The sequence below is a fragment of the Hydra vulgaris genome, chromosome 01 (genome assembly GCF_038396675.1).
Source record: "Hydra vulgaris chromosome 01, alternate assembly HydraT2T_AEP".
Lineage (NCBI taxonomy): Eukaryota > Metazoa > Cnidaria > Hydrozoa > Anthoathecata > Hydridae > Hydra > Hydra vulgaris.
In genome coordinates, this window is record NC_088920.1 from 25,604,460 (window position 1) to 25,626,291 (window position 21,832).

Consider the following 21,832-nt stretch of genomic DNA (forward strand, 5'->3'; position numbering starts at 1 on the left):
ATTCATCTTTCTTTCTTCTCATTTCCCGCTTCCCGCTCAAGCAAGCACACAGCACACATGTCACGTACGGAATAGTACATTGCGTTTACTGCAATAGTTTTCATCGTAACTATAACTATTTTGATTTCAAACGTACATTAACAATGCAGGGGAAATGTTAGGGGCGTAGATTAATAGCGGGGGCCTGGGGCCCTTGCTGATTGGGGGCCCCAGGCAGCCGCTTTCCTTAATGATACGTCCGCGTCTGATATATGTATACATTATAATATAATGTATACATTATAATATAATGTATACATTATAATATAATGTATACATTATAATAATATAATATATAATATATAATGTATACATTATAATAATATAATATATACATTATAATATAATGTATACATATATCAGACGCGGACGCGGATATAATTTATATATATGCATATATATGTTTAAATATATATACATATGTATATATCAGAGATCTTAGTCTCAAGGATTGACTTTTGGTCCACTCGAGACTCAGATTTAGCTGTCTTTGTCTTGTTTTTGAAGCTCGAAATCTTGGTTTTTGTCTTAGTCTTGAAAGCCCTTAGTCTTGAAAGCACTTTCTTGATCTTTACAAAAACTGTCAACACAACTGATGAATTAGTAATTAATCATTAGTTGTTACTATTAGGATTAAAGTGTTATTTATGTTATGAAATTGGGTAGAAGTATGTCAACTTTACTTAGAATTTTTTTTGTGTGTGTGACTATAATATGTAGCTAGTATAGTTTAAAAAGAGCATAACATGCTTGCTTCTGCCAGGCTTAGAGTTGTGTGCTATTTGTAATTTCACCCTGTGATGATCTTGTGTCATTTTCTATTAGTACATTTTTTTTAACAATAGAAAAAACCTGTTTTCTGTTATTATAAAAAATATCTTTAGTAGACTGCAACAGTCCACTGTATATAACACATAAGTAGTTCGATTTTACTATAGTGTAATGTGTATAAATCGTGAAATGATACATAACCTAAAGGCCTTAAGTTATAATGTTTTGGTCTTATTCTTTACTGTCTTGACTACATCTCTGGTATACATAAACACACATACACATACATATATATGTATATATATATATGTGTGTGTTTTTGTGTCTGTATATATATATTTATATAAAATATTTATAGTAAATATATATATATATATATATATATATATATACATATATATATATATATATATATATATATATTTATATATTTATATATTCATATATATTATAAATATATATATGTATATATATTTATATATATGTATATATATTTATATATATTATAAATGTCATAATTCTTAATTTATTTTCAGTTTTTAGTTATTATTATTATTTTTTTTAATGCAAGAGTTTTTGACATTTGAGTTTTTATAATTTGAATACTTTGAAAAATATTTTACAGCTGTATATCAAAAATATTTTTTTTTTCATTCAGAGTTTTACTGTTTTATTGATATTATTTTAATAGAAAAAATGAAAACTCGAAGTAGAAAAAGTAAAACCCCTCAAAAAGAAGCTGTAATAAACAAAGAAACTACAGTTGAAGAAGCTACAGTTGAAAATGAAGTCGAAAAAGAAGCAACAGCTGGAAAAGAAGCCACAATTGAACATGAAGCCATAGTTGTAAAAAAGAAACCAAAGGAAGATATTACAGATTTAAAATTTAAAAACATTCCTGATGAATCAATAACTTCAGATGACGAAGCTCCGCTTGACATTAGTCTCAAGGTAAGCAAAATGCAATCTGAAGAAGCAAGACAAAAACAAGTTGAATTGCTAAAAGAAATGAAAAAGAAGAAAAAAGTTGTTCAATCAATGAGAGAACAAAAAAATAAGAAACAAAAATTGATGAAGAAAAAAATACTTATCCCAGAAAAGTTAGATGAAGAATTGCTGCGTTGTGTCGATAAAGATGTTTCTATTAATAAAATCAGTTTGACCACTCCAGTTTTAGTTAATACTAAAACAACATTTTCAGATGACTCAGATAATTCATCAGACGATGATAATAAAAATATGGATTGTAAAATCACTTCTTGTGTACTTACAGATGTTGCTAAAAATGATAAAAACAATCAAGCTAGAGTTTTTCTTCAAAATCATTTCTTTAATAATAAACGTATTGTAAGAAAAAAGATATGCATATAATTCTAGTATCAAAGTTTTTTTCAAATAGTTATATTCTGAAAAGCCAATATTTGTATAACTTTTTAATGATTAAAAAAATCAACAGAAACTGATTATTTTTGTTAGTTTAGTTGTTCTTTATTATTCATTTATTCATTGTAGTTTTATTTGCTAACAATTTTATCCACAGCATTATTGTTACACACAGATAACTATAAAGTATACTTTGATAATGGAAGGATTTATGCATTATTTAAAGACACGTACTGCAAGCCTTTTAACAGAACTTGACAGTTAGTAAAATTTTGAAATTTTTTTATTTGTTGCTATGGAAAATCTTATAAACGATAGTTTGCTGAATTAATTTCAAAATTGAAATTTTAGAAAGACTTTTGGTGGTATTAAGAGATGGGCGTACCTTGATTGGCGAGTTACGCTCGGTTGATCAATTTGGTGAGTGATATTGTGAATTTATATTTTAGCAAATATTTTTAAGTTTTGTTCTAGTTGATCAACTCTACATCTTTTTTTCAAAAAAATACATTTGTTGATTTTTACAAAATAAACAAATTTAGAAACAAGTTTTTTAAACGAAAATTTTAAAGAGTTATGAAGAAATTTATAAAAAATTTTTGTAAAAAACTTTTTATTATGAATTTTGTTTTTTTCAAGATATGTAAAAAAAATCTTGAAGCGTTTTGAAAAAAGCTGTAGTACTAACATGTAATAACACTTGTTGGGCAAGAATTTATGTGTTTTTTGAAATATAAATGTTTTTTATTTGTTTAGAAGGTTTATATTTTAATTTACTAATAAAAAAAAAGTAAATAATAATAAAAATTATAATAAAAGAAATGTAAAATTTGATTACAATTCAATACAGTAATAATAAAAATTAATTTCAGCAAATGTGGTCCTTGAAAGTACAATAGAAAGAATTCATGTGGGAAACAAGTATGGTGACATATCACGTGGAGTTTTTATTGTTCGTGGTGACAACATAGTGTTGTTAGGGGAAATGGTTTGTTTTTATTTTGTTTACTACAATTATTTGAAAACAGTTTTTATAAGTTAATTTTTTAAAATTATTTATTTACTTTCCCAGAGCCTGTTGATCATTACATTGCAGAGGATTATTTTTACTAAAACACAATTTTAATACAAAAAATAACAGTTAAAAATTACACAAAATACAGTGCAAAAAACCCTAACCAAAAAAAGTAAAAAAAGTAAAAATAAATAAAAATAGTAATACAAGTAATAATAAATAAGAAAATAAAAATAGTAATTAAAAATTAACAAAAATAAATTTAAAAATTAACATAAAAAAGGTAATACAAGAAACTAACTTTAGGTAACCTCAGCCTCAAACTTTTGTTGTTAAATGTTCTAAAGTTCTAAAGTTATTTTTAAAAATGCAAGTATTTGCATCAAAGGACAATACCAATCTGTAAAGCCCAAGTAAAGCAAGAAAAAAATCAATATGAGATGTAGGTAAATAAAATAAAGATCTGTTGAACAGATGTTTAGAACAAAAAGAAGCCATACTTCGGTAAGGCGTGTAATAAAAGTTATACTATAAGCAATGTGTATGCAATAAAAATGCAAAACTAATTGACTCTAGAAAAAGCCATAACATAAGTACTAATTCAAATGAGCTTTAATCTAATCACAAAGGATATTTCAACTGCACAAGTAACAGTTGGTACATATTTGATAAAATCTAGAAAATGCAAAGAAATGAAAATGTGTGCCATAAAATATCCTAAGTTTGTTCACCATGTAACTTCAATCATTTACGAATAAATAACAAAAAAGTAAACGTATTTAAATTTTTACAAGCTTTTTTTTCTTCAATAAAATTTTTTTTGACACTTTGTGCATAGGAATCATAAAAAATTATTTTTATTGAAATCTGAAATAGTTTGTTTGCAAAACAAGAGTTTTGGAGTTATGCATACGATTGAAATCTAAAATAAGCAAACTCTTAAATAAAATGATCAAGTTTAGTACTAATATTATTAAGAGTCACCAAATTAACAATATTTAAAGAAAAAATTATTTTCAAATATTAAGTACTCTTTTTATTCAAAATAAATGAAATTTTAAAATACTATAACTTCGGTTGCTTATAGATTATTTGCAGAACGTCACTAAACTATAAAAACAACAATTTGTAGGAATTTCATGAAACATTAATTGTGAAAAATATATGTGAACCAATTAATGAAAAAATATATTTAATTGCACAGTACTTAAATGATTTGTTTGAAAAAAAAATTTTTAAATCATGAATGTTATTAAAACTTCAAATAAGCAAACTCTAAAAGTCATCGTCGAGTTCTCTAAACTTATCATTCACTAATGTTCGTGGTCTTCAAAGTAATTTTTCTTCAGTTGAGTCTTATCTCTTGCAAAGTTCACCAGACCTACTTGCTCTTTGTGAGACTAATTTGAGTTTGGCTGTCTCATCTTGTGATCTTAGTGTTGATCGTTATCTTCCTTTAATTTGTGAAGACTCCAATTGTCACATGCTTGACTTGGGCATTTACATTCATAAGAATTCACCCATTTGTCTGGAAACTAGGTTTGAATCCACAGAATTCTTTTATGTGCTTTCGTTTAGCACCACTTCACTCTAACACAAATAGTCAACTTTGCAACTTTGTTTCCAGACAATCATAATTATTTACCTTCTATACTCAACTTGTGTCTTGTTTCTGATCCTAGTCAGTGCTTAGTTTCTCCTCATTCACCCTTAGGTGCTTCTGATCACCGTTTGATCTTTCTAAAACTATTACCTCATTCTTCTTCATCATCTTTCATCAGAAAGATGATGAAAAAGAATGAGATAATAAGAATAAGATAACCCCCTATCATCCTACCTCTTACAACTACCTTAAAGCTGACTGGAACTCTTTCCATGATTTTCTTTGTGATGGCCCTTTGGTAGAAATCTTTTGTCTTCCTGCTGACAATTGTGCTTCTTACATAACTTCTTACATAACTTCTTGGATTAGAAAACAGACGTCTGTTTACTAATGCTAAAAACCATTGTTAAAAGACTTTGACTAACGGCAAAGTCCTCTATTCTCAGATCAAAAAATCTCATATTTCATCTCAAAAATAAGGCTCCAGAGACTTCTGGAGAATCTTAAACAGTGTCTACAATAAAGGCAAATCTGTTATTCTCTCTCTCTCTTGCATGGTTCAGATTTTGTAACCTCAACTAAAGACAAAGCTGAATTGTTTGCTAAGAACTTCACATTAATATCATCTCTTTATTCCTCTAATCATGTTCTACCTGATATAGCAGACAAACAAATTGATTGAAATTCGCATCACTCCAGCTTCTGTATCTAAAGTGATTTCCTGCTAAGACTCTTCTACAGCTTGTGGTCCGGACAACATATCTGTTATAGTCTTGCAGAAGTGTTCTCCAGTGCTGTTGTCTATACTTTCACAATTATTTAACAAGTGCTTATCAAAGCCTTGTTTTCCAGTTTGCGGTATCTGTTATCCCTATTTTCAAAAATTCTGAAGAGCGATATGACTTGTCTGACTACCATAGTCTTCTTACTATCATAAGTTTCTTACTGTCATAAGGTTTTTGAGTCTTTAATTAACAAACACTTAATCTTGAATCTTGAATCTAGTAACTTACTTTCTGATCATCAATTTGGGTTTTGATCTTCTCATTCTACTGCTGATTTGTAAACTGTAATAACTGATAGGTTTTATCGTGCATTAGATAGATATAGAGAGGCTAAGGTTATTGCTCTCAACATTTCTAAACGTTTCTCTCTCAACATTTCTTTGATAAAGTTTGGTATGCTGGTCTTCTCCATTAGCTCTCTTCTTATGGTGTGTCAGGTAACATCTTTAAGATTATTGAATCATTCCTTACCAGTCATAGTATTAAATTTGTCCTCGATGGACAGCACTCTTCTTCATATCCTGTAACTTTAGGGGTTCCTCAAGGTTCTATCCTTGGCCATATACTTTTTTTAATTTACTTTAACAATCTCCCAGAAATTTTCTTATTCAAGGTGGCATTGTTTGCTGATGATACTACCGCATACTACATATGCGGTAGTGGTGTAGTGGTAAAGCGCTCGCTTCATAAGTGAGAGGTTCCGGGTTCGATCCCCACCCTGGTAGTACCGCGCTCAACTTGTTTCTCCGCGCAGAGGCCTTGTTCGTCAAGGTTCGTGTTTCGGAGTTATAGAGTTGAGAGAGGGTTATAACCACTATTAAGTAGTCTCCTCATCTGTAGTGGCCTTCTCGGCCTTGAGGAGGTGAATAAAAAAAATAAAAAAACTTATTCTTGTCTTGATAAGAAGTCAATTCTCTCTGGTTGTTTGAAAGGAGCATATGAGCTTGAAAAGGATCTCACTTCTGCAACAGCAAGGATTCTCAGTGCTGATGAGCTTCACTCAGATAAAACTCAACTTTCTTTGCATCTAATCATTATCACAATAATTTAGATCTTCCTATATTTATGAACGGTAATGTACTCGATGAGTCATCTACTCTTCGTTTAACTTCTGATTAATTTCGTTCAGATTAACTCTTACCATTTTTGGAAACCATATATCAAATCCATTGCAAAATTAGCATCTGCTAAATTTGCATGTCTTTATCCTGCTCATCACTTTCTTACTCCAGATTCTATTCTTTGTCTCTATAAATCTCAAATCTGTCCTTGTATAGAATACTGTTGCTATATCTGGGGCAGATCTTCCAATGATGCCCTTTCTTTTTAGACAAAGTGCAAAAACGCATTGTAAAAATAGTTGGACCTGCTCTTGCAACCAACCTCCAACTATTATCACATTGTCGTAATGTTGCTTCTCTTTCTTTTTTCTGTAAATACTATAATGGGATCTGCTCTAAAGAGCTAACATCTCTTTTGCTGTCTACTAAAATCCATTCTCGTGTTATTTGTTATTCAATTGTCTCATCCTTTTACTATGACTGTTCCAAAATGCTCCAAAAATTCTTATTTGTCCAGTTCTTTTCCTCGAACATCAGTTCTTTGGAATTTGCTCCCATCATCTTGTTTTCCTGATTCAAATAATTTGCAGTCTTTTAATCTATATGTTGCTCTATAAACTTCATCTTTTCTTTTCCAGTAACTTCTAACTCTAATAGTGGTTGCTTGCAGCCTTGTTGGAAGTGAAGATGTTTAAAAAAAAAAAGTATTGATAAAGTTTACATTTGTGTATTTGAGTCATTTAAATAAATTTATTTGCTAAAAATAATTTTTGATTTTTGCTTCTTAATAATTTTTTTTTAATTAAAGTTGTTATTGAAAATTTTTTTTTTAATATGAATTGAACAACTTTGTTTCACATTTTTCTAAAATAACTTTAGAAAACTAGTTTTTATAATTTTGTAATATTGCGATTGTTTTTATGATGTTATTTGAATGTTAAATTTGTGATGTTGCGAAGTGTTGTTTGGATGTTATATTTGTAATATTGCAATGTGTTGATTGGAATGTATACAGTGACCAAACTTATGAGATGGTATTGAAAGTTTGGTTGAACTAACTGTTCTCATTTAGTTTAAAGTATCGAATGCTAGTTTTTATTTACTTATTTTTACAATATAAATTACAGAGTTAGATCTGTTAAATAAACATAGTAACAATCCTAAGATTAGCATAGGAAAACATTGAGTATAATCACACAAAATCCAATTATAAAAAACAATGGTGATGGTAAAAAGTTAGACAGCCTAGAAAAAAGATTTGAAAAGTACATCAAAGCAGTAGTTAAACCCTGTGATTACAGATTAACAGTATAGTGCTTCATCCAAAAATATATTGGTGCTGTATTCATGAATATATATGTGGTAGAAAATGCTAAGAGTGCTACTACATTGACTAATAAATATGTAGAACATGTGAGGAATGCTGAACATGTGGAGGAGTGCTAAACATGTAAGGAATGCTGACAAGTAGGTAAAACATCAACTGAGGTTTTTGTTCTGAGGGCAAGCAATTTATCAATTAAAAATTTCTAAGTTAATTAAAAAAATTAAAATAAAGTTTGCAGTTTATGGTTAAAATTAAAGACGACCATGCAAAAGTGGACTCAAATACACAAATGTAAACTTTATTAATACTTTTTTTTTTTTAATTCACCTCCCCAAGGCTGAGAAGGCCGCTACAGTTGAGGAGGCTACTTTTTGTGGTTACAACCCTCTTTTAACTCTATAACTCCGAAACACGAACCTCAAAGAACAAGGCCGCTGCGCGGAGAAATAAGTTGAGCGTTGAACTACCAGTGATTTGGTGGGGATCGAACTTGGAACTTCTTGCTTATGAGGGCTCTACCACTTCACTGCTACCGCATAGTGTATATATATATATATTTATATATATATATTTATATATATATATATATATTTATATATACATATCAGGGGCTATTCTAGACCGTTTTTGACAGCGTCGACCAAATTTGACCTTTTTTTTATACATATGTTTACAGGAAATATTGTTTTTTTTTTGCTAAAAATGCCGATTTTCTGCTAAATTTTTTTGGGATAGGGGGGTACTATCGCCCAAAAATTTTTTTCTAGAATAGCCCCTGTGTATATATATATATATATATATATATATATATATATATATATATATATATATATATATATATATATATACATACATACATACATACATACATATATATATATATATATATATATATATATACATATATATATATATATATATATATATATATATATATATATATATATATATATATATATATATATATATATATATATATATATAACCCTCGGAATTAGGAAAATTGAGGTCGGCAGTAATTTGCCGACCTCAATGGTTTAAAATGGATAGTTCTGTATACAACCTTGAGGAACTCCTGAAGTTACAGGATATAAAGAAGAGTGCTGACCATCGGGGACAACTTTAATACTACGTCTAATAAGGAATGGTTCAATAATCTTAAAGATGTTACCTGACCTACCGTAAGAAGAGAGCTTATAGAGACCAGTATACCAAACTTTATCAAAGACTTTAGAAATGTTGAAAGCAATAACCTTAGCCTCTCTATATCTATATACCAGCCTCGCACCCCTCCTTCATCTATTAGGCTGGCACAGATGTATTTTTAATACATTGTTTCCAGTTTAGGATGTTGAATGCTGGATCTTCTTGACTCAATGCGTGAGTTTTGCTTGTGTTTTTATTACTAGGCAACTCATTCTATTATCATTCTATTAATGAGGGTACAGCTCTAAAACTCAGTTTTATGGTTTTAATTTAAAAATGAATAAAGTACCAAAAACTATAAAACACAAAAAGCCATCATCATCACCAAGTTCTCTAAACCTATCATTCACTAATATTCATGGTTTTCGAAGTAACTTTTCTTCTGTTGAGTCTTATCTCTTGCAAAGTTCGCCTGACCTACTTGCTCTTTGTGAGACTAATTTGAGTTCGGCTGTCTCATCTTGTGATCTTAGTGTTGATGGTTATCTTCCTCTAATTCGTAAAGACTCCAATAGTCACATGCTTGGCCTGGGCATTAACATTCGTAAGAATTCACCAATTTGTTGTGAAACTAGGTTTGAATCCACAGACTATTCTTTTATGTGCTTTCGTTTAGCACTGCTTCACTCTATCGTCTTTCTCTTTGTTCTATATATCTCTCCTTCATCTCAAGACTGCACTCTTTTTGATGTTATTTCTGATGATATTGACCAAGCCCTCTCTCTTTATTCATCAGCTATTATAGTTGTTGTCAGTGACTTTAATGCTCACCACTCTGAATGGCTTGGCTCTAGTGTCAGTAATTCTGCAGGCATTAAAGCCCACAACTTTTGCTTTTCTCAATCCCTAACTCAAATAGTCAACTTTCCAACTCGCTTTCCAGACAACCTGAATCATTTACCTTCTCTACTCGACTTATGTCTTGTTTCTGACTAGTCGGTGCTCTGTTTCTCCACATTCACCCTTATGTGCTTCTGATCACAGTTTGATCTCTCTAAAACTAATATCTCATTCTTCTTCATCACCTGAATCCCCCTTATTATCGTACCTCTTACAACTACAGTAAAGCTGACTGGGATTCTTTCCATGATTTTCTTTGTGATGGCCCTTGGGTAGAAATCTTTTGTCTTCCTGTTGACAAATGTGCTTCTTACATAACTTCGTGGATTCAGGCTGGCATGGAATCTTTTGTTCCCTCTTGATGATTCCAGGTCAAGTCTCACTCTCCTCCATGGTTTTCCTTACACTGTGCTGCTGCGATTACCAATCTAAACCGTTACTTCCATATCTATCAGCAAAACTATTCTCCAGAAAACAGACGTCTGTTTATTTCTGCTAGAAACCATTGTAAAGGTTTTGTCTAACGCCAAAGCCCGCTATTCTCAGGTCATGAAACTCGTATCTCAAAAATTTTGCTCTCGCAACTTCTGGAGAATCTTTAATAGTATTAATAATAAGGGCAAATCCACCTCTCTTGTATGGCTCAGACTTTGTCACCACATCTAAAAAAAATGTTGAATTGTTTGCTAAAAACTTTTCATCAAAATCATCTCTTGATTCCACTAGTTGCGTTCTACCTGATATTGCCAACAAACAGATTGATCCATTGCTTAACATTCGTATCTCTCTAGCTTCTAAAATGATTTCCTGCCTAGACTCTTCTACAGCTCGTGGCCCAGACAACATACCTGTTATAGTCTTGCAGAAGTGTTCTCCGGAGCTGTCATCTATACTCTCAAAACTAGATAATGGTGCGTTAGATAATGGTGGAGAGGTTAAGGCCATCGGTCTTGACATTTCAAATGCTTTAAATAAAGTTTGGCATGCTGGTCTTCTCCATAAGCTTTCTTCTTATGGTGTATCGGGCAACATCTTTAAGATTATTGAATCCTTCCTTTCCAATCGTAGTATAAAAGTTGTCCTCGATGGACAGCACTCTTCTTCTTATTCTGTAGTTTCAGGGGTTCCTTAAGGTTCTATCCATGGCCCTATACTCTTTTTAATTTCCATAAGCAGTTTTCCAGATATTCTCACATCGAAGTTGGCATTGTTTGCTGATGATACTACCATTTATTCTGGTCGCGATAAGTAACCAACTCTCTCTGATTGCTTGGAGGGGGGATTTGAGCTTGAAAAGGATCTCACTTCTGCTACAGCATGGGGCTCACAGTGGCTGGTGAACTTCAATACAGATAAAACTCAATTTTTTTCAGCCAATTGTTATTGCAATAAGTTAGATCTTCCTATATTTACGAACAGTGATGTACTTGATGAGTCATCTACTCTTCATCTTCTAGGATTAACACTTACTTCCGATCTTTCTTGGAAACCAAATATCAAATCAGTTGCAAAATTAGCATCTGCTAAGGTTGCATCTCTTTATTGAGCTCAACACTTTCTTACTTCGGATTCTATTCTCTATCTCTATAAATCTCAAATCCGGCCTTGTATGAAATACTGTTGCCATATCTGGGGCAAATCTTTTAATGATGCCCTTTCTCCTATAGACAGAGTGCAAAAACGCATTGTAAACATCTTATAGGGGAAGTCTCTAGAAGTTTGATAAAGTTGAAATCCAGACTTTTTTTTAAAAAATAGGTTCTTTTTTAAAAAAAAACTAATTTATTGTTAACCACCAAAAAATAACAAGCGCTCAATATGAAGTTATGGTTGACTTGAAGAATAACTTTAAAATCTATACATAATAGGAAAATCCATTGTTTTTTTTTATACCACAATAGGCATTACAAAAGTAAAGAAATAGAAGTAAAAGGATCCAATTTTTACCAGGAATTAAATTAGGATCTTTTGGTTGATTACAGAATTGTAACAGCAATAAGAACTGGAGTGTTACCTAAAAACCTTGAAAAAGGTTTTTAGGTAACACTCCAGTTCTTATTGCTGTTTTTCATTCTAAGTAGCTCACTTCAGCTGACATTTTTTCATTCTAGGTAGCTCACTTCAGCTAACATTTTTTCATTCTAGGTAGCTCACTTCAGCTAACATTTTTTCATTCTAGGTAGCTCACTTCAGCTAACATTTTTTCATTCTAGGTAGCTCACTTCAGCTAACATTTTTTCATTCTAGGTAGCTCACTTCAGCTAACATTTTTTCATTCTAGGTAGCTCACTTCAGCTAACATTTTTTCATTCTAGGTAGCTCACTTCAGCTAACATTTTTTCATTCTAGATAGCTCACTTCAGCTAACATTTTTTCATTCTAGGTAGCTTACTTCAGCTGACATTTTTTCATTTTAGGTAGCTCACTTCAGCTAACATTTTTTCATTCTAGGTAGCTCACTTCAGCTAACATTTTTTCATTCTAGGTAGCTCACTTCAGCTAACATTTTTTCATTCTAGGTAGCTCACTTCAGCTAACATTTTTTCATTCTAGGTAGCTCACTTCAGCTAACATTTTTTCATTCTAGGTAGCTCACTTCAGCTAACATTTTTTCATTCTAGGTAGCTCACTTCAGCTAACATTTTTTCATTCTAGGTAGCTCACTTCAGCTAACATTTTTTCATTCTAGGTAGCTCACTTCAGCTAACATTTTTTCATTCTAGATAGCTCACTTCAGCTAACATTTTTTCATTCTAGGTAGCTCACTTCAGCTAACATTTTTTCATTTTAGGTAGCTCACTTCAGCTGACATTTTTTCAGTCTAGGTAGCTCACTTCAGCTGACATTTTTTCATTTTAGGTAGCTCACTTCAGCTAACATTTTTTCATTCTAGGTAGCTCACTTTAGCTAACATTTTTTCATTCTAGGTAGCTCACTTCAGCTGACATTTTTTCATTCTAGGTAGCTCACTTCAGCTGACATTTTTTCATTCTAGGTAGCTCACTTCAGCTGACATTTTTTCATTCTAGGTAGCTCACTTCAGCTGACATTTTTTCATTCTAGGTAGCTCACTTCAGCTGACATTTTTTCATTCTAGGTAGCTCACTTCAGCTGACATTTTTTCATTTTAGGTAGCTCACTTCAGCTAACATTTTTTCATTCTAGGTAGCTCACTTCTGCTAACATTTTTTCATTCTAGGTAGCTCACTTCAGCTGACATTTTTTCATTCTAGGTAGCTCACTTCAGGTAACATTTTTTCATTTTAGGTAGCTCACATCGGCTAACATTTTTTCATTCTAGGTAGCTCACTTCAGCTAACATTTTTTCATTTTAGGTAGCTCACTTCAGCTGACATTTTTTCATTCTAGGTAGCTCACTTCAGCTGACATTTTTTCATTCTAGGTAGCTCACTTCAGCTGACATTTTTTCATTCTAGGTAGCTCACTTCAGCTGACATTTTTTCATTCTAGGTAGCTCACTTCAGCTGACATTTTTTCATTCTAGGTAGCTCACTTCAGGTAACATTTTTTCATTTTAGGTAGCTCACTTCGGCTAACATTTTTTCATTTTAGGTAGCTCACTTCAGCTGACATTTTTTCATTTTAGGTAGCTCACTTCAGCTGACATTTTTTCATTTTAGGTAGCTCACTTCAGCTAACATTTTTTCATTCTATATAGCTCACTTCAGCTAACATTTTTTCATTCTAGGTAGCTCACTTCAGCTAACATTATTTCATTCTAGGTAGCTCACTTCAGCTGACATTTTTTCATTCTAGGTAGCTCACTTCAGCTAATATTTTTTGGAGATTGTAGGTTTCTTTTCATTTTCTAACAGAAAAAACTATGAATGAATATCATTAACATAGTATTTTTTTTGTTGTAATGTATTTTTAAAAAATGCTCAAAAATGCTTTTGACAGGTATTATACATATTGGGGATTGCTCAAGAACTTTGAGCGGTGGGGGGTGGGTCCCAAATATTATTTAAAAAAAGAAGCGAAAAATTAAATTAAAATTTCAAAAATAATAGAGTATAATGTAAAATGGTAAATAATAAAATAGTAAAATGGTGTCAAATGGAATAGTTAAGGATTTTAATTTATCTTTAATGGAAAAAAAGATTTTTATAGTCTATATTTTTTATTTTATATATTTAAATACTTTCAATAATAATATTTTCAATATGAATATTGAAAGTATTTAAATATATAAAAATCAAATAATTTTTTTTTTAAGTTTTTTATGAAACTTTATTTGATTAAAAAAAAATTTATTCTATTCTACACTGACATACAGGGAGAATAAAATACGCAAATATATGTGTAATTAAGACAACATTTTGTTAAAAAACAATAAGCAATCAATAAAAACAATTAAAAAAACAACCAATAATAACAATTAAAAAATCAATCCAATAGAATAAACTTTTTTATACTTGTGATGATGTTGAATCGTTTAGAGGTACTAGAGGTTGAGTTTTCAGTTGTGCGGCACTTTTTTGTGCAATAAAACTCAGCGTCTTTTACGTATCGCTTTGGAATGTATGTTTGACATAGCCAAACCTTGCAATTTGAATTTTCACACTGGTACCTTTCCATATTTTGACTTGCTGAAGCTTTGCCTAAAATTTTTTGGCACTTTTTACTTTTAAATTGGTTTGCAGCTAATATTTTCGTTGGACTTGTTGCTTGGTTTATTTGCTGTTTGCCATTAGAGGTAAGCTTATGTTGTTTTTTAGCTTGCTTTGCTGCTTTTTTGCTCTCAGCATCTTTCAACCTTTCAAGTATTTCAGCTTGTTGAGACACTCCCGTACAAATCATTTTTTTTTTTTCAGTGTCAATGCGTTGGATGCAAAACATTGGTTGCAAAGCTGTTGCAAGTGATAGGGCTGATTGCAGTTGTTTTTCAACCTCTTTTTAAATTTCCTTTTGAATATCCAGAGTTACTACAATATTGAAGGTTGTTTGCAGACAGAGTGGCTTTTTTGGTGAATTTGGAGCTGATGCTAGATGTTGGTGTAGAATCAGAGGGCAGTGGCTGAGTTAGTGTAGTTCCTGGTACTAGTATTGATGATGGTACTATCATAGATTCTGGTTGTTGAGATGAAGAAGGCTCAGGTTCAGATTATGGTGTTTCAAATGTATTAGCGATTTGCAACTTTGACATCGATTTTATTTATGTCAAGTAGAAACAAGCCAGTATTCTGAAACCCAGTGACTATTTGGGTGTGTAAAAACTTCACCAGAGCTGTAAAGTTTTTTTTGCTGGTGACTAAAACATTCTTTTGATAAGTTACTGAACTTTGTCTCTGCATAAAGCTGTTGAAGTAACTTACACCAAACTCTTTTGACATGGCAATAAACGCCGACATCTAGTGGCTGCAGAATAAGTGGCGAGTGAGCTGGTAAGCAAATTAACAAGATATTGTTTTTGATGCAAATAAGTACGACCCGATAAGTGACGTGTCACATGTCACATCTACAACTAAAATATGAATACCTAAAGTTAGATATAATGACTATAATTAGATTGATATTATCTTTTGTGAATGTAAAATTAGATAAACATAGTTAGATTGAACTAGTTACCTGGAATTTACTTAATGGCGGAAACATACATGTTAGTGAGTTACTGCACAAATTGCTTATCTTCCATCCATCCGGATGAAGATATAGTATATATGGCATCATCTGGACCACTTAAACACCAATCTCTGTACAGATATTTTATTGATTTAAAAATAAAGTATGGAGCAAGACAATTACCAGCAGCATTAATGTAGTTTCCAACTGTATAATGGATTTTTTCATTGTTGCCAACCAATTTCAATGATCATTTTGCACCACGCCAGCAAACTATATTTTGCTTACCTTGATCACCAGAGAAGCCAATTTCATCAAAATTCCACAAATGACATGGAGTGTTTTGGTTAATACCTGCTACGTTAAATTCTCTTTGCAGTGTGTTGAAATACTTTGCAACTATTTCTTGCGTGCAAGAAGCGGCTCTGAGTGATGAAATATTGCCTATGGCTCTAATGCTCAGCCAATGACTCCATCGTTTTATGAAAAGGTTATACCAATCTTTTTCTTGTGTACCATTAGGAAACAAATGAGATTGACCTTGGTGTTGCAAATAGTCGGTAACTAGTGTGATGATGTTATTGTAAGTTCTACCAAAGCTCCAATCAGATAATTTGGTGAGCGTGTCTACCAAAACTGATTCAAATTGTTTTGACAATCTCGTTCTTGAACCACTGCCAATTGTTTCACCTATGTTGTGGACACGTCTGTGAAGAGTTGCTACTGGTATGCTGAATGATTTAGCAGATTTGTTAAGTGAAAATTCACTGCTTTGTTCTTTAAACACTGCAAGCGCAACTTGTTCTTCGATGTATAATTTTTCTTTTTTCTTTGCATGCAATTTGTTTCGAGGCATGTTTTATATTAAATTAAATTTAACAATAATTCATTTGAAATTTATGCACAAAGTTTATAGAGATACCTTGGTCACTTGAGACTTAATTAATTAATAAAAACTGCATTTAACAAGAGAGTAACTAGCCTATTTCATTCATTTATTAGAATCATTTAATAAAAGTATTCAGTAAAAGTCATTCCTTTAAATTCAAAAAAATTTCATTGAAAAAATTTTTCAATAAAAAAAATTTATTGTTGGAGATTTAGGGTGGAATGCAAGAAGCGAACTTGAGTCGCTTATTATTAGTGTATTTTATTTAACCTCACAATTCTCCTTTTCCGTTTTTTATTTATAACTTTTTTTCCTAAATAGCAAATTTAATTTTGAAAAAAGATTCTTGATCAGCGTAAAAAGTTATACCAGAAAAATTTTTAAGTTCAATGATATCAAATTTAACTTCCGAGATTTTTAAGTTCAAGATAATAAAAAAAATCTTATTATGCATACAAAAACTTAAAAATTTATAACAAATTTTTTTTCATTAAAAATTATATTTGATATCAACTCAGAAAAGTATTCTCTACAACGTGATTTAAAAATATTTGCAAAAGATTATCAAATAATAAAGATAATAAAGAGCAAAAGAATAAATGTCATAACTAGTTCATTCTACCCGCTATTTCATTTTACCCTGTTCTACTCTATCACACCCTGTAAATATCCATGGCTAACATCACCCGAAAGGATCGAACAAATCCTTTTAGATGGGCATTATATAGACCTAGTGTGAACATTTAGAGCTGTTTTTGAAATCTTTTAACTACGTCCGAGCCATTTTTTTCATTTTTAAGTTATATAGTGAAAATAACCAAAATCCAAGATTTTCCAAAAAAATAAACAGCTCAAAATCATAAATTACAGTGATTTTTTTAAGTTGTAGGTAGAGATCATAGAGATCATAATAAAATAATTTTAAGTCATTTCAAACATCCAAAAGTTTGTCAGAGCCATTTTTCTCATTTTAACGTTCTATGGTAAAATAACCACAAAGTGTAAAATTCCATAAAGTATATTTTCACAACTTGCTTGGTCTGGACAATATTTATGATAAAAAATAAACAGATTCTTACATATTGCAAATTTGAGACTAGAATTAAAAGCTTTCTTCACAAAATGCATAATCCAAAAACAGTTTTTAAATTTCTCAAAAAATTCTAAAATTTACAATTTCTAATTTTTTTTAGTCCAAAACATATATTTCTGAAAAAGTTGAGTTTTTAGGTGTTGTTTGTTACAGATGCTTGCTGTTATAGTCAACAACACAATTAAAGAGTTGTTTTCCATATTCTGGATGAGTTGGAATGCGCTTGTACCGCTCTCAGTGAACCTTGAACCTTGAATGCATTGCTTCGGATGCTTGTTCGCTGAAGATTCCGAGGGAGGTTTGATGTTTTTCTACAAATTCAGAAACATGGTAGAAAACAGCATGGACCTTAGGTGTCACCGATATTGGCAAGAATAGGAAAGAAGTTTTAAACTTCTGAATCGTTTCTTTATAATTTTCCTGCAGAGTTGTTCCAAAGCATGAAGTGACAACTTCTTTGAAATGTCTTAGAGTTTCAATGAAACCAAATGCTTGATAGGCACAAGCTTTTTCTGCCATTCTTTGGAGAATGTCAAGGTTTTGCAAAAGCTTATGACATTCATTGCCAGCAAAGTGTCAGCCATGGTATGGCTGGAGCTGAATGTGCAGCAAAGTTGGCCATTCTTTGGCACCAGGCCATAACTCAGAAAGATTCTTGAAAAGATGATTGACAATTCCAAGAAGAAGATGGAGTTCCATTGGTGGAATCACATCCAAAATGAGTGTTGAGTCACCCATTTTAATCAGTGGTGGATGGATTATATTGTCAAAATCTTTTGCTGATTTTGTATCCGATCCAGCTGCAACATAGGCTTCAAATCTCTCCTTGATTGATCCGAAACTTCTGGATGTTCCACATTCTGAGAGATTGTCAGAATCAATGTTGCACCAGCAACAAGGGTGTTTGCTTGAATGGGATTGAATTCCGCAAATGATGTTGGCCATCTTGAGATCGCATGAAATGCAGAAAGAAACATCATTTAATTGAATGATGTTCATCATCAATTTGACGTTCTCATATGTTTCAGAAACATTTTCAGTGATGGCAACTATGAGCTGCCATTTGACACCTGTGTCTCGGGCAGATGAGCTTGTCAGCAAGCGAAGACTTTTTTGCTGAGGACTTCTTGTTTCATCATCTTCATCAGTTACCTTGATAACTGCTAAGCTCATTTTCAAGAATGATCCTCCTCCATCAATGCCAAGCTTGACAAAATGATTGGAGCCGTATTCCCTTGACAACAACACCTTGTTGGTTAAGTCCTCAAGATTTTTGCAGTGAATGATTGTTCTCTTCTCTTCAGCTTTTCCTTTTTCTGCTGAAATGTTGACAACTGATAGTTGAAAGAAATCATTCAACGATTTTCCTACAGCAGCAAACTTTTGCTGGAAAAATGGCTCAACTAGTCGAGTTTCTGTTGCTTTGTTAAGTGTTGAGGCAAGTTGTCGCATTCCCGTGTTGGATAGTCCTGTGTTCAACTGAACATTTAACAAGCTTTGCATTGTAAGTGTTGAACTGGTTGATTTGCGTGCAGATGCTGGGCCTAAAAAGCAAATGAAATAAATTTAACAACTTTTTGTTACTTGTGAATGATTACAACAACAATAGTTATGAGTATAAGTGATTCCCACAGAAGTTTATTATTACCTGGTGGTAATGGAAATAACTGCCCTCCTCTTGCTTGACTCAGCCGGACAGATGATGGCAGATGCAATTTGCTCAACACCAACAGGATCTGACTGGACCAATGCTTGCAAGTTTTGGGGTCTTGTTCCGATTGTGCATGAATGTCTGAAACCTCTTGCAAAAATGGAAAAACATTGTGCGCATCTTTTCTCTGATAACTGTAAGCGGGACTTTGGTGAAGGGCCAGGCTTAGAAGATTCACCTTGGTCAAGATTTCTGTTCTGTTCTTTTGGTGCCGAGGGATGTTTCTGGTTGAGCTTGAGTTTTGCTATTTGGCAAATGAGGCAGTCACATGGACCAGATGTTCGTGTCAAAGGCTTGACAATGATTGCAGAGAAGTTGTAGATTGCAGGAAGTGAAACACTCATGTCCCCAGCATCTCTTTTTTGCAAGAGAGTTCGGCAAGCATTGCAAATAGCCTGTGGGACTCTTTCATCTGCAAAGTCAATGTCTGTTTTCAACAATTTGTGAATTCTTCCAATGATAAAGTCATTTAACTCTCGGTCTCCTTTCTTCATGCAAAGAAAACAAACAGACTTTCTGCATTCTTCATGTGTTTTTGATTTATTTGGCATTTTTGATGCTTTATGTCTTCATTTTAAAAAATGATCTTCATTCAACAAGGAAAAATAATTATGAATGTTTTTTATTTCATAAATTTCATGATAATCTTTATGTGTACACAATTTTTTTGTGTACATAATCTTATTGTGTACTTCATGCCAATGGAAGGGGGATGACAGGGAAGGATTTAACCCTTTTTAATTTGAAAAGTTAGTGCATGCGTGCGTGCGTGTGTGCATGCGTACATGTACATAAAATCATTGCTGATGCTTAGTCATTACAAAGTAACTAAATTCAAATGAAATTCATTTTTTTTAATTTCCAATAATTATTTGACCTTCTGGGATGTTTGAAATGACTTAAAATTATTTTATTATGATCTCTATATACCTACAACTTAAAAAAATCACTGTAATTTATGATTTTGAGCTGTTTATTTTTTTGGAAAATCTTGGATTTTGGTTATTTTCACTATATAACTTAAAAATGAAAAAAATGGCTCGGACGTAGTTAAAAGATTTCAAAAACAGCTCTAAATGTTCACACTAGGTCTATATAATGCCCATCTAAAAGGATTTGTTCGGTCCTTTCGGGTGATGTTAGCCATGGATATTTACAGGGTGTGCTATTCGTTTTATGAAAAAATATTTTTTTTAATTTAATTATCAAAAGTTTTGTAGAAAATGCATTTTTTTCATTTTAAATTAAAAAACCATAGTTATTTTGTAATAAAATCTAAAATAATCTAAAATAATAATTTTATATGAAATAATTATTATAATTATAATTTTTGCTTCTTTTGAGACCCACGTTGACCTATTTTTAAAAGACTTTTTTTAATAATATTAGAGACCCACCCATTGTTCATGGTTCAAGCAACCCCTAAATTTAATTTTTATAACCTAATTTTAAACATACAGTGTCATCTTATAATATAAAACACAAAGAGTAAACATTCAAAAAAAGTTGTTTGGATTGACTTTTTCAGAGTTTTTATTTATTGACATAAATAAAAACTCTGAAAAAGTAAGTATAGGTGAACCACTTATGATCAAAATGCAAACTTAGGGGTATTTGGTTATAAGGCTAAAAGATACTTAAGCCCAAGCTTTCTGCCCAAAACTTGAATCTTGGTCAATAAATGTATACTAAAGCCCAAGTTTATTATTTCAGTGTGGTATCATTATTGACGGTCATGCGTATTATGTGATATACAACTATATCACATAATACGCCACTATATCACATAATATCACAACGGTCGTATTATGTGATATACAACTATATTTTATTTATATACATATTTATATAATATATATTTATATACATAGGATGTATTAAAAGAAAAATCAAGTGGTTTAAAAGAAGTGAGTGTCGAAGAAATTTTAGAAGCTCAACGCGTAGAACTTCTTCAAAAAGAACAATTAGAAAAAAGATTTAACTATTTACGTCACGAAAGAGGCTTAGCACCTTTTATGCCCGATATGGGTCTTGATGATTATGCATGAAAAACACGCTGCTAATTGATTTTGATCCCTTTTCTTAATTTTTTGCGTTAATAAAATTTGTAGTTTTTTTTTTAACTTAAACGTATTTAAGTGTGTATGTATATATATATATATATATATATATATATATATATATATATATATATATATATATATATATATATATATATATATATGCATACGTATATAATCTTGCCATTAGTTGAAAACTATAAACAGGTAGTATAATTTTATTATGAGTAAAAAAAATTTCAACTTTGAGTTTGTACATATATTGTTTAGAGTATTTGAGTAGTAAATTACAATTTATGAAACAAAATTATTATTAATACCAAGTATTATATTTTATAAAAAAAGTTTATTTTTAGAAAAATAGTAAATTGTTTATACTCAATTTTAAATTTAATCTGAATTTGAAGTTGTTTTTTCACGATAATTAAATGGTTAATTAATACGATAATTGAATGGTTCATTAATA

General features: G+C 31.3%; 1 protein-coding gene across 1 annotated transcript; it reads left to right on the top strand.

The window, feature by feature from the left end:
• Positions 1-2,304: 2,304 nt before the first annotated feature.
• LOC100205751 (U6 snRNA-associated Sm-like protein LSm1) lies at positions 2,305-21,373 on the top strand. The gene is made up of 4 exons (XM_065787766.1): positions 2,305-2,453; positions 2,545-2,613; positions 3,066-3,181; positions 21,178-21,373. The coding sequence occupies exons 1-4, from the start codon at positions 2,393-2,395 to the stop codon at positions 21,352-21,354; spliced, it is 423 nt and encodes a 140-aa protein (XP_065643838.1). The 5' UTR covers positions 2,305-2,392; the 3' UTR covers positions 21,355-21,373.
• Positions 21,374-21,832: the final 459 nt, after the last annotated feature.

What these genes read in the sequence shown, in the direction of transcription:
- LOC100205751 (XM_065787766.1), top strand. Translation starts at nt 2,393, where the DNA reads ATGGAAGGATTTATGCATTATTTAAAGACACGTACTGCAAGCCTTTTA. An exon ending in CCTTTTAACAGAACTTGACA is followed by an intron (nt 2,454 to 2,544) that starts GTTAGTAAAATT and finishes TTGAAATTTTAG; the next exon opens with AAAGACTTTTGGTGGTATTA. An exon ending in TAGTGTTGTTAGGGGAAATG is followed by an intron (nt 3,182 to 21,177) that starts GTTTGTTTTTAT and finishes TTATATACATAG; the next exon opens with GATGTATTAAAAGAAAAATC.